This window comes from Orycteropus afer, unplaced genomic scaffold (assembly GCF_000298275.1).
Source record: "Orycteropus afer afer isolate SDZICR_OR568_19922 unplaced genomic scaffold, OryAfe1.0 scaffold00031, whole genome shotgun sequence".
NCBI lineage: Eukaryota > Metazoa > Chordata > Mammalia > Tubulidentata > Orycteropodidae > Orycteropus > Orycteropus afer.
In genome coordinates this window covers 12,189,189-12,203,614 of record NW_006921618.1, presented here as the reverse complement: position 1 = coordinate 12,203,614, position 14,426 = coordinate 12,189,189, and the positions used below count along the sequence as shown (strand labels likewise).

Sequence of the window (14,426 nt, the reverse complement as noted above, 5' to 3'; positions counted from 1 at the left end):
AATTGCAGTCAATGTCATGAAACAAAATGTGTATGAACTGCTGTATGGAAAATAAATTTGCTCTGTAAACTTTTACCCAAATCTCAATAAAAGTTTGGGGAAAATAAGTGGTAGGACTAAGGGGTAACTTTTCCCTTTTCTGCCTAAATTCTAACTTTTTAATAGTTAAAAGATTTTCAAATGTACCACTGAAGAAAAATTTAAACAAATTTTATGCTATTTTACATGATTCCTTTTAATCTAGCACTTCCAAAAAACCAAACTCAGTGCCGTTGAGTCAATTCAACTAGTAGTGACCTCTCCTTGGGTTTCCAAGGGGGTATCTCTACAGAAGTAGATTGCCCAATCTTCCTTCAGAGGAGTGGCTGGTGGGTTTGACCCACCAGCCTTCTGGTTAGCAGTCAAATGGCTTAGGCCCTATGCCACCAGAGCTCCCAATCCAGCACTTAGATAAAATAATTGATTTTCCTTATTGTTTTTTCTGTTTTTTGTCTACATTTTTTCCCACGCCAGAATTAAAAATATATTTTTTTTTACCAACACAAGTCTGTTTTTAAATATGTTGGGTAAAGAATTCAGAAACCAAACTGGCAGAAATAGGGTCATTTTGTAAGATATGCATTTCTCAAACCAAAGAGGATTTTGGATTGCTTTGGCAAGTTCCCATACTTTTCTTGGCAGCAACACTTACTCCCAAACTCCCTACCTTCCCCCATACTCCTTTACCTTAGTGATCTATCCAGCACCTTCTGTCCACATGCCTCTAGCAGACCAGAGCGTGCCCTATTCACTCAATTCACTGCCTCAATGTCATTCATTTATTCAACACTCACTAAACACTTTATATTGAGATCTAAAAACAAAGAGATCCAACTTCTGTCCTATGGAACTCACAGTCTAGTGAGGGTACAATATTTTCAAAACAAACAGTTACTGTACAACAAGGGTCAGCACACTTTTTTCTGTAAAGGTCAGATAGTAAATATTTCAGCTTTGTGGGCTATCTGGTCTCTGTCACAAGTACTCAACTCTGCCACTGTGGAAGTTACTGCCAGCCTAGAACTGTGTACAACCATAAATATTCTTTGTAGAAGCAAAGGGCACATGTTCATACTGTCAACCCATGTATGTTTGCATGCAAGGAAGACTTAGAGACCAATGAGTCCAGCCCTCTCCCTCTGAAGATAACAAATGCAGCCTCTAGCTAATGATTCAAAGATAAGTTTGGATTAGTCTTATTAACAGTCATCAAAACTTACATGAAGTCAAACAAAAGGAAATAGAGAAGATAGCCAAGAAGAGCAAGAAGAAGTGAGATAAGACTTCCTACAAACCAAACTGGATAAGCACTGACAGATATTCTTCTTTTAAAATTCTTCCATTGTTGTTCATCATAAAAAAATTAAAAATGTATGAAAGTACAAAGAAAAAGTAAATGCTACAATACCATTGTGGGCAAATAAACTATTGTCAACATGTTGGTTCCTTTTCCTTTAAATTCATTTTCGGTGTAGAATTTTTTTTTTTTTTTTTAATAAAATCTCTTTCTCCTTCTTCATGAAACATTATGTCCTGGGCACCTTCCCATACCAATTAATATGGCTCTAAGATATGATTTTGTAACGTCTATATTACCAGTTTGTCAAATGGTTGGCAGTAAAGTTAATACTTAAATTGCTCCCTCATTGCTGGATATTTAAATCATCATTTTACTTTTTATAATACTCCATTAAAAGTTGAAAATAATTCTATGGAAGTTCATAAGACAATTTTAAAATACTTCCTATATATTTAGTTGGCAGCAGGTAGTTTCCTAAAACAGAGCAATGCCCTAGGGCCCTACAGCCTATAGGTTAGGTCAACGCAGAGTATACATTCATGCCTACAGGAAGAGGCAGATGCCCCAGGAGCAGGCATATAGACACTGAATCCATGTCATCACCTCCAGTTTACTGGACAACTGGCCATCTGGGTTCTTCAACTTCTCTACTACAGACAGATCTGGTAATAGAGTCAATCTTCTACTCAACAGCAGAAATGGGGCCCAAGCTACATGGTGTCACAAGACTGAGCTTGGACTGCTCTGTCTGGACCAACTCACAGAGGAAAACTGTTTTGGCTTTACTGTTATTAAAAGTATATAGGAGAAAGGATATTAAAAAGCTTGTGGCAGATACATTTTCGGTTATACCAGGTCTAGTGGGTTTCCCTTTGAAACAGAAGGTCAGCTCAATTCGTCTTTCTCTCGTGGGCATCTGGAAGAGGGTTCTCTGCTGAATGTTTTCTCTGCAGGGCCTGATGGGCAGAATGCCACAACAAACGATGTGAATGCCGACTGGCATCAGCAACAGCACGGTATGCTTCCAAAAATGGCCTAGGGATGATGAAACCTGTGTTTCAGCAGTAGAACCCAAATATATTTCCCTTAATCTAGCTGCCAATCAGAAAATTACACAAACTAATAATCTGGAGCTCATATAATTTATAACACTGTAAATCCTCCCTCCTAGAATATCTGTCTGTCTTTAAGCAAGCCAAAGGAAGAGAAATATAATTTATTGGAATGAGTGAGTTACAATTGCCCTCTTGAGTTACGCATAAAAAGAAACGTTCCAGTTGAGATTACAGCTTCCAAATCAAAAGATCTGAGGTGAAAGGAACATATTTTGTAGTGCCTAATGCACTTGATTGCTAACCAGAAGGCTGGTGGTTCAAACCCACCAGCTACTCCTTGGAAAGAAGATTGGGCAATCTACTTCTGTAGTGATACTGCCTCGGAAACCCAAGGAGGGGTCGCTATGAGTAGGGTCTGACTCGACAGCAAATAACAACAACAACATACACAAGGGAGCTCTGGTGGCATAGTGCCTAAGGCATTTAACTGCTAACCAGAAGGCTGGTAGTTCAAACCCATCAGCCACTCCTGGAAAGGAAGACCAGGCAATCTACTTCCGTAGAGATACTGCTCGGAAACCCAAGCAGGGGTAGCTATGAGTCAGGATCAACTTGATGGCAGTCAGATTTTTAACATACATAAAATACAACAAAATTAAGTCTGAGCCAACCAAGACAATACAACAATGTTATTCTTTTAACTAAAGATGAGAAAAGGAACATTGCTGATTATATCTAATCATCATTTGACATTTTATTTGCCTACGGAATTTTTAGAAAAAGATCACTTTTCAATTCCAACTTTCCCAAAACTATCTGGGGATAATGCACATTCTAAGTGAAAACAAAACAAAACAAGCGCAAGGTGTTAAGGAAACAACCTTCCATTTTGTATGTGTTTGACAAATAAAGAGGTTTCCAGAACAGGGCACAAACTCTTCTTTGGTAATGCAAACAGAAAAGGACAGGACTAAAGAAGTACTTCTCAATACCACCAGGAAAATCAAATGGGGCTTTGAACAAGCTCAAGGGTTCAAAACAGTTCCATCATGGCCAACAGAATTAAGAGCAGTGTTCCTGTTACACAGCAACCAAATGTCTTGCATACTGCTGACCCAAGCAATGGTTAAAGTGCTCAGCTGCTAACCAAAAGGCTGGCATTTCAAACCCACCAACTGTTCCATGAGAGAAAGATGTGACAGTCTGCATCCATAAACATTTACAGCCTTGGAACCTCTATGAGGCAGTTCTACTTTGTCCTATACAGTCACTATGAGGCAGAATCAAGTTGATGGCAGTGGGTTTTTTTGGAGGAAACAGGCAGTGGTGCTCTGCTCAAAGATGGCAGCTGATATATATTCAAAGTCACACAGATGGCCGCCATCTTTGAGGGAGCACCATTTGGGTCAAAATCCAAAACACAAGAGATTTGGTTGCTATGCAATGCGTCCACTGCCCTTGTTTCTGTCCGCCATGACTGAATGTTTCATGACTGAATGTTTCATGACTGAAACATTTCAAACCCAGTTCAAAGCCCTGGAATCAAGCTACATGTAAATTTGCCAGATGTTAAGTAATCTCTGTCATCTCTTACTTAGAACACTGGAAAAACCTGAGGGGAAACTGGAGTCAATGCTGCCAGGCAACAACATGGGTAGCCAACAGACACCAGGATGTCACATACTTCAGGCTTTAGAGTCATAGTATTTGACCACAAGCAACTCCTACAGGCCCACATGGAGAGTCTGTTTTTCAAGATATATGTCAAATTTATTGGCAAGTGTTGGCAAGGATACAGTACACACACTTACCTTACTAGTGCATCTGGTTTGCTTAGCTGGTTATTAGGAATACAGTTTTCCATTAAGTCCTTGTGTGTACTTGGGCTCTTGCTAGTGCATTTCTGTTTCTTCTCATTTTTACTAGATGAGGAAGGAATGCTCCCATTGGTGGCGCTGTGACTTCGAGGTGAGGAGTTCACAACACCACTGGCATTTTTGTAATTTTTCGAGGAAGCAGTGCATGAGTCCTCTTTCAAGAGATTTTCTGTACTTCCTACAAGATCATTATTTAATCTTTTACTATTGATATGGTTCTCCATATACTCAATCTCTTGTATTTTAGAGTCTACAGGTTGTAGAATGTTGTTGTTATTTATTCCAAGATTGTGTTTTTTTGCTTCCTTGTCCTTTTCTTTCCCTTTTTCTCTGTATTCTATCTCTGGCAAAGTTGTAGAGAGTTTTTTGTTGGTTGGAATACCTCCATTGTGGTGTATAAGGATCGAAGAATCCATATCAGGTAATCCTTTGGCTGCTATAATATCAAAAACAAACCAACAGACAAAAAAAATACACACCAGAATATTTAGTTTTTTAGAAACACACAAGAGATTGATTCAGCAAACTGTAGTATCTATGCTTAGAAACTCATTATGATTTGCAAACTCATTAGAAGCAATAACCACAGCATATTATGCTAACTTCAAAAGGCAAATCCAAATAAAATTGAGAAGCTGCACTTCTGGAAAATTGCCATTATGTATGAATGCTAGCCAGTAAGTTTTAGCCTTCAAAATAACATCAGAATTTCTTAATTAAGTTGTACTTTACTTATCAGTCAAATCAAATTTGTCTATCAGTGGGGTGAGAGGACACAATTGTCCTTCTAAGAGGCCATACTGTAAAACAGGCAGGATTCAACAAACTGCTAATAACAAATTTACTGAAAAGAAAGAGGTTAAATGGAACAAAATAAGAAATCTGATGTTAGGATACAGGACATTTATCCCCTTTTTTGACTCTAGTGCTGAAGAAGTATGTATTATGTACACACACACACACACACAAAGAAGTCTGTGTCATTTACCAGACCACTTATGAATAATTTTATGTATTAGGCCTATAACTTTTTAGTCTGTTAAAGTCTACTTGAAAAGATATTTCTGTACCACACTAGAGAACAGGATTGTGGATCAACTAAAAACATGACCCCCCAAACATCCAACATTCAAACACAATGAAATTGGTATCACTGTCAATTCACCTATTTCTATTGATTAAATGCCTATGAAAGAAGTTCTATTAGAAAGGGGTCATTTAAAATCTATACTGCATTATTTGAACCATTTAGAATAGGATCTATCCATCTTAGCTCTATTCAGAAAAATTTTGATGGATAAAACTTAATTCTACATGTCCATATGTCTATCTTGCTTATACTTTGGTTTAAAGTTACAAAATCACAGGTATATGTTATCTTGCTGCTGAGAATAAATATTTTCAAATATTTTTAACAAATAAAATATTTTAAAAAATGAACATATTTAAAAGCACATGTTCTTCGGATAGTAGGTAGGAAACAGCACCTACGTTCCATAAAATATGACCAAATAAAGCAATGGCCCAAAGAAGAGACTCCAGAAAACAGGAAAATCCTTGTTAATCTTCCAAAATCCCAGGAACTTTTCCAAAAAAGAAAATTCTACTGACAGACAAAATAATGACTAGCTTATTGAGCCAACAGCTTTCGAGTAAAGACCTACCTTCCTCGGCTTCTTTTTCTTGCTTCTGTAACATCTGTTGTTCTGGAGGGAGGGCTTGTTGAAGAAGCTGCATATAAAATTCATTCTCTTTTTGCACTTCCTTTTGCTTCCTTAATCGCATTTTGTAGCTTACATAACTTTTGAAGCCAAAGCCCAAAGTCACCACAGGGTACCCAATACTAGAAAGAAGACAATCGATCTAGTAATTTTAAATTAAAGACCAACAATATATATGCCTCGAGCACATAAGAACACCTATCACTACAATTAAAATATAAATTCTAGTTGATGTTAGTAGTTGAAGATAACATTCAGTCAACCCATAAATAAATAAATACAATGCCTGCTGTGGAAACAAGAGGGAACTGGCACATGTAACAAACCCCTGGGAATAGCGGGAAGAAGCTTCCCACCAGACTCTGGTGCTCTCCACTGTCTCAAGGAGTTATCACAGTGACTTTCAGATACAAGGGCTGAAGACTTGCAACATTTTAAAATGCAGAATTGCCTTGTTTCTTAGGATTTAGTACCTGTATGTTTTTAATAACTAATAGGGTAGAGACTTTATGGTGGTTACAAATAAACACAACTTTGAAAAAATCAAAAGGACATTACCTGGTTTTTAATACTAGAAAGCAGGATCAAATTCAAGCAAGTATATTAACTTAATTTTCATGCTGCCTGAGGGGTGCTGTCACCAGCTATTTTTGGAAAATTAGTTTATAGACACTCTGTCACACATAAATTCAAGAATCCTTTAAATAAGGATCTGATAATTACGAGTACCAACATTTGGTTTTTACCACCAAATTAAGCTAGCCATACTTACAACTCTAATCTCTGGAATAATAAATTGAACTATTTTCATTCAACTCATCAGCCTATCTAATTTTTTCAAAGCCTCTATAAACACTGTCAAACACCCACATTAAGCTTCATTAACATTAAAATTTATCAATTATAATTAGTCAAATGTGTTCTCATTACAAATTTAAAGTGACAAGTCTTACTGAGTAGGTTTATTTAATTCACTTGTTTGCGAAATAACTTCAAAAATGCCAGAAATTGTATATTCTTAGTAGATTCTTGTTTGTTTTTCTTTTTGCCTAAGTGTTAGCAAAAAAGGGTATATTTAAAAGAAAAACTTACATTAGGAGGTGATTTCCACAAGAGATATAAATAAGAACCAAACTTATTTTAAAAATAATATTCCTTTAACAATTTTAATAATAATCTTTTTCAAATAGGCTAAAGAAATTAAGAAAATTAATGAGATAAATTATTTCATTTAAGCGTCATGAAAACACACACAAAAAAAACCTAAAAAATAGGAGCTCTGGTAAGATTCATGACAAAGCCATATATTTCCTCAAGACTTTTTCGAATCAGTATCAGATTATAATAAAACCAGCTAACATTTATCAGGCACTTACTATGTGCTTGGCAGTTAAGCACTTTACATGCATCACCTCTTCTCCATAGCTAACTGAAACAGGTCTTCAATATAAAGGTAAGAAAACTGAGGCCTCTAGAAGGTAACACATCCCAGGCAGCACAGCTATCAAGAGACAGAGCTGTACACAAACGCTCATCTGCATAGAGGACTTATCCTTTTTACCACCACTATGCTGCTTTCTAGGTTCATATAAAATCTCTGTGAAAAAATTTATAGTTGAATTTACCGTTTTACATTTAAACACTGAAATGAATTACAGATTAGGAATACATGTAACACTCACCAGTGAGCAGCAAATGGACGACAAAGGTCTACGTGAAAATTTTTGAGATCTTTAAATCTAATTGCTGCTTCAATATAAACAAAGAGTATCCAGAGGGACACTGTAGGCAAACATACTCCTCTTTCTGTGGGAAAGCAGCAGAGAGAAAGCATCAAAGCTACATTAACTAATGTAATGGACGGGTTGTTTGGTAGACTGATTCAACTACAGTGACTTTCATCAAGACTTTGAACTAAATATATGAATAAAAAGCAAGTTGATCCAAACTAATGTTTTATATGACAAAAGATGCCAAGATGTCATGGAATCATAGACAAAATTAAAAGACAAATATTCTGGCAGAAAATATTCCCTACACATACATAAAACAAAGGGGTCATAGCTCTAACATACAAAGAGCTCCTACAAATCAATAAAAAGGCAACTGAAGAGAAAAAAATCTACATAATGAAGTATGATGCAGCTTTTCAAAAGAATCAGGAAAATTTTTACCCTCATGGAATGTTATACAAAACTAAATTTTTAAATAAGAAGGAGTTGCAGCACAAAGAAATTTTCTGACATTTAAGTAATGTTCAAATTTTTTTTTTCTTAAACACAAGCTCATATTCCTTTTGTAATTAAAAATAATTTTCAAGGGACAAAAAAGCAACTTGCAGCAAAATAAACAGGATGCAAATAATGGGATGATTTTCATTGGCCTTTTAGAATCAGTATCTGTAGGATATGATTAATGTACTTGGTATCACCAAATTGTCCATGTATGTCAGACGTGACTAATTCTGGGGTATTTTATGAATGTGAATCACACAGACATAAAGTGCAGTGAACTGGAAAGCTCTTTTGAGACGATGTACAACAAGAAAGTCACAATAGAGAGACAAGGGAAGAAAAATCAGTTACCTGAAGACCTAAATCACTTTTTGCTGAGGAACTTTGGAATCAAACTACAGAAAAATCATACACTCTTAGAACCAGAAAGATTATTGAGTCTAGGTTCCTCATTTTACTGAAGAAAAACTGAGACAGACCCAGAGTTTAAGCAAATTGGGTCCAAGTTCACAGCTATTGCTCTGCGTCTGCTTTGAACTACAACCCAAGTTCCCTTAGACCTACTACTCTGTGACGTAAGATGACACTGGAAGTTCTGTGAGAGCAGCTAATGCCCTCAATCATTCTTAAGGATTTAAGACACAAAAAATATATATATATATATTTCCCACAGTATAGGAAGGAAGAACAACAACTCACAGGATAATGCACTTTCAAAATGTATTTTCAAATATCTGCATTTCCTATTCCAAATTAAAGGAGCTCTGGTGGTGCAGTGGTTAAGGCATTTGCTGCTAACAAAGATTGGTGGTTCAAACCCACCAGCCACTCCACGGGAGAAAGATGAGCCACTCTGCTTCCATAAAGATTTACAGCCTTAGAAACCCTATAGGGGTCACTATGAGTTGGAATCAACTTGATGGCACTGAGTTTGGTTTTATTCCTATATTAAGTTCTAAAGTTATTATAAATATAATAAGCACATTATAAGAACAAATTAGGAAAAGATATCTGTAATTCCACAACTCCAAAAAAATAAAATAAAAACATAGTGAAAGCATTTCTGAATTTTTAAAAGTATAAAAATCATGTTGTACATATAGTTTCATATACTGGTTATTTCCCCTTTTAACAGGAAGGGAAAAAAGCTTGTAACAATTTCATCATTCTTTTATAATCACATAAAATTTCATCAACCTTTCCCTATGTTCTTAAGAAAGGATTTTAAATTTTAAAAAATGGAAGAAAAATTAGTGTCAAGTTATATAAATTACACTCATTATTTATCTGATTCAATAATAACACAATGCCTTTTGGTTTTTTATTTATTTGTTTATTTGCTTTTTAAGTACCAGTCATCTCAATTTAAAACATGTTTCACAACTTAGCTATTCTAACATGCATTTCTGAGCCTGGGGCTAAAGAAAGGCCAGTATTACTTGTAACATTAGGATCAATGATGCTCTGATGGGCCACTCACTGGTTCCACTTATAGTTATATGAGTAGTTTCTTTTCAACTACTAAGATGTTATTAAAGCAATTTAGGGAATCACCATAGTTCATCAGAGTCACAGAAGACTGGTGCGGAAACACTCCCTTAGACATTATCTAGATTACTCCACCTTCATATGACAGAGAAGAAACTAAGACAGAAAGGGTGATGAGAAGGATCTCCCTCCACCAAGGAATACTATAAATGGCAACTCACTCAAAACTAAGGCCTGGGGCAAGGAAATTCAGGCAAAAACTGGTACATTTAAACAATCACTTTAATTAAAACAAAAGAGACCAAAGAACTGCAAGTTAGCTTATAAATTAAATCAGATACAAGAGAATGCTAACTACTGAGAACATCATGCTTATACTGGATACTTTAAATAGCGCTCCATGGACCAACATCATCCTCTTAAGCAGCTTTGAGAAGAGGATGAATGTTGCTCCAGGGAGCTTTTATGATTTGGTGCTCCTCTCAGTAGTCAAAATCCTACAGGTTGCAGCCGGGCCTAAGAATCAAGTTTCATGCAGCTTTAAAGACAAATGTGACCAATCATTATATCCCAGTGGATAGGCCATTCAGGCTTTCACAGTGGGCTGGAGCTGTCAAAACACCTCATCTGCTCTTAGTTTGAAATAACAGAAGTATAGCTCTCAGAAGAATGGAGGTGACTGTGGGGCTCTGCTCTAGTCAGAACCTACCTGCAATAGTGTAGTTTGGTAAAGAGAACGAGTAAGGAACTTGGGAGACCAGGATGGTAAATTACCTGAAATACCACACAGAGATGTTCTGACTACAGAAAAGAGGAATTGAGATATTATGACAGTGTCTAAATAAACAAAATTAAGAAAAGTTAATATAGTTAACATGGAAGAGAAATTACACTCATTTAATGTGGTCCAACACAGAGGGGCCTACTGGGTTTGAGGGTAAGGTCTGTTGACCCCCGAAATTTTAATGAAAAGTTTTGTGCATTCCTATATATTTTTCCAGGGAGAGCTTCTTTAGACCCTCTAACGGACCAGCAAGCCCCCAAACAGTTAAAACATATTGGGTCAGAAGTGTAAGGTGGAAGACTTTGGCTCAGTATGACCAAGAACTACTACAACTACCCAAAAATGGAACAGGACACCAGAAGTGGTAAGTTCCTTGTCCCCGTAGGTTTTTAATCAGAGATAAAAACCACCATGTGCCAGGGATGTATAGGAATTCTTATGCTAAACATGGGTTTAACTCTGACGTTGCTTTCAATGCCGAAATCTATAAACATTTTTTCCTTTGGTGTGTGGCTGTCGTCAAGCCTACCTAAATTGAAATCACCTTCTTTTTTTTTAATATTATCTTTGCACTGAGGGTAATTATGGTAATGCCTACAATCAAGATAACTCATCATAAGGACAAACTTTTGATTCAAATAATGAAAAAATATATATGTATTTTTTTTGAAAAGGTGTATTACAACCTATTAGGTAAAGGCAACTTTAAAATGTCCACTTAAACTCAACTCCAAGTAATTTACTCAAAGAAACATTTCTAAAATTTGAATCTAAGATTTCTACTCATCTAAGACATCATTAAGACTTACCTGTATGCCATACGTACTGAACCCACACATATGTGCTAGCAGCAAAAAAAAGCCATTGTATGGGGATGAAGAGCAGACATATTATATTTGACGTGAATGCTACACAAACAAAAAATACTGAGAAGGCCTAAAGGGGAAAAAAAAAAAAAAAAATCTTAGCACTTGTTACTTTAAGCAGAAGCTGTTTAAAAACACCCTGGACATCATCTCTGAAATTGCCAGGCAATAACTACCAAGCTAGTTAACAACAGGAAAGTTTAAACATTTAAAATCAACCTAAACATATATTAAAATAGTTGTCAATTTAACATTAAAGAGTAATATTATTTATGGTCCTCAAATCATGAAGAAGAACCAGACTGGAACAAATTCAGGCTTGTCCACTGTGAGTTCATTTGGACTCCACAGGCGGTTATCTGAAAGAGCTAGACATTTAACACAATAAACTTTACTCTCCCCTCACAAACCATTCCTAAAGAGCCTCATTCTTAAAGGACAGGCCTGTTGGAGCTTAGACAAAGCAAAATATTACTAAGAACTATGAGGATGTTAATACATGATTTTAATCATTCTAATGTTTATGGTTGATACATTCCTCTGCCAACACGCCATGAGTTCAAAACCATCTTTTCTAGTCAAGGATTTGCTACAGTCTTGGGTAGAAGGATTACAGGTTCAGGATGTGGCTACGGAACACAACAGAACAGGTCAACCAAGGGGACAGGCCTAGGCCTGTGCCCTTGTTCTAACCCAGCAGTTTTCAAAACATGGCATGGGGATCCCTGAAGTTCTCTGAGACACTTTCAGGGAGTCTTCATGGTCAGAATTATTTTCATAATACTATTAAGAGGTTCTCTACTTTATTCACTCATTTCTCTGCGTAGGGCAGAGTTCTCTAGAAGTTACATGACATGTGATAATGCAACAGACTGAACTAAGAAGTAGGTGTGAGAATCCTGGTGTCTTGTATTAAGCCAGACATTAAAGGGATTCCCCAAAGGGTAACCACTCTTTGAATTCTTTTTTTGGTTTGGGAAACAGTTATTTTTCATTTGAAAAATGTCATATTACCATGTAATGAGTTTGCTATTGTTATTTTTAAGTGAATTAATAAGTATTCTAAAATTTTCTGTTTTAACTTCAAATATAGTAAACATGGATAGATGTAATCCCCATAAACAAAAAGTCCTCACAGTTCTCAATAACAGAGAGCATAAAGTGGTCCTCAGACCAAAAAGTTTGACAGCCACCAGCACAGTCAGAGGGGTTCCAGAAATAATTCATGACTGGAGTAAGCAATTATTGCTTCCTCCTCTATTTCCTCTCCCTCCCGAAGTCTTCCTCCCCACGTCACCCTCACTTCTAATTGGAATGGAGAAACAATCTGATCAGTGAGTGTAGACAAAATAGCCTTAGAGGCCAGTTTGAGTCTATACACCCAACACAGTCACTTAAGTGTTGCTAATAAAATCTATTTTAAGCAGTTTAACTAGTAGCTAATGAAGATTTTCTTAGAAGGGTAATTAAATCCTTCATTCTTAGGAAACATGTATTAGTAAACATACCAGTCCCTGGTATCGGAAGGAATCATAGACGCTTCTGATGAAAAGCCAGAATGGCCACAGGTATTCAAATCTGAACTCCAGGACAAAATCTGCCAGGAGGACAAGTGCCCACACTACCAGGAATTTCAGGTATAAAAATGTACTGCAAAATATAAAAATGAAAAATTAATTCAAAGTCATTTGTTAACTAGAAAAAGACACACTGTTTCTGTTTAAAAGAGAAAAAAATTTACTTCATATACCATGAAAATAATGGTGATAAAAAGCATAGAAAGAGAAACTGCCACAGCTCATCTAAATTTCAAAAGCCCTGCTATCATTCTGAGCCCACAGCTATCAAGATAAGAGGATGACCAAAAAGGCTTAATTCCATTTAAGATGGAAAATACACACACATTTAAAGCTCACCGCTATTTAAAAATGTGCTAAGTGTCTGACTTCAAAATACTGCAACTCTCTCAAAATTACAGCTTTCAAGCTGTTCTTCATTAGAAGAAAATGTCATGGCTGAAAGGCTTCAAATTTGTTTTCTCACCCCTCTACATCTGTTGGCAGAGCATTTGAAATTCTTGATGCACATCCCTACATGCTTGAAGAATTCCATCTTTTCCCCCTTTCTCCTCTTGCCTCTCTATATAGTATTCATCTGCACCAAGCAAACAAGGCCCAAATGGCTTCTCAAAATAGACAGCAGGCAAGAGCAGATGCCAATCCCTACTGTGGGCTATGAGGGCACAAAACCTTACATGAGAGAAAAAAATCCTAAAGCATCTAGGCCTTGCTACAGCTGAGATGTAAATATATATTCCCAATTCCTGCAAGAGGTACAGTAAACAAAAATACTCTGACAAGCTGTTTGGGATATATATCTAACCACTGCAGTAGCAGCAGCAGTAAGGACACAGATAAACATTATGATTTTTTTCATTTAACTTAAAAGTCTAATTTATTAGTTGCATAATAGATGTCTTCAGATGCTACCTATTAATAAGTCCTTAATTCTACATCCCTAATCCTGTCAAGAGGAGCTCTGGTAGCACAATGGTTAAAGTACTCAGGATGCTAACTGAAAGGTTTGCAGTTTGAATCCACCAGCTACTCTGTGGAAGAAAGATACAGCAGTCTGCTTCCATAAGGATTACAGCCTACAAAGTAGTTCTACTCTGTCTCATAGGGTTGCTATGAGTCAGAATTGACTAGACAGAAATGCTTTCTCTTTTTCTAATGCATTTTATCAAAATATAATTTAGATACAGTGAAATACAGAAAACTAAAGTGACATGGGTCAATGGAATTTTTTTTTCAGTGTTCCCTCCCCTCCCCTCCCACTCCTGATAACCAACAAAGTTTCCCTCCATATATAAACCTTTATGACAGCAATGGATTTTTTAAAACCCTGTCAAAGGAGCCCTGGTGGTACAACAGTTAAGCACCTGGCTGCTAACCGAATGTTGGCAGTTCAAACCCACCCAGCAGCTCTGTGGGAGAAAGATGTGCAGATCTTCTGTGAAGAGGACACCCAGGAAAACACTCTGGGCTGTTCTGTTCTGTCAC

At 36.5% G+C, this 14,426-nt stretch overlaps 1 protein-coding gene across 1 annotated transcript in view; it reads right to left on the bottom strand.

Moving 5' to 3' along the window:
* The window catches only part of MACO1 (macoilin 1), an 86,884-nt gene that overhangs the window by 55,593 nt on the left and 16,865 nt on the right, over positions 1 to 14,426 (bottom strand). The window contains exons 2-6 of the mRNA XM_007935744.2: positions 12,873 to 13,014; positions 11,308 to 11,434; positions 7,675 to 7,798; positions 5,936 to 6,114; positions 4,206 to 4,707 (exon numbers count right to left, since the gene is read on the bottom strand). Of these exons, the coding sequence (XP_007933935.1) occupies positions 4,206 to 4,707; positions 5,936 to 6,114; positions 7,675 to 7,798; positions 11,308 to 11,434; positions 12,873 to 13,014 (1,074 nt within the window). The remainder of the gene's footprint in view (positions 1 to 4,205; positions 4,708 to 5,935; positions 6,115 to 7,674; positions 7,799 to 11,307; positions 11,435 to 12,872; positions 13,015 to 14,426) is intronic.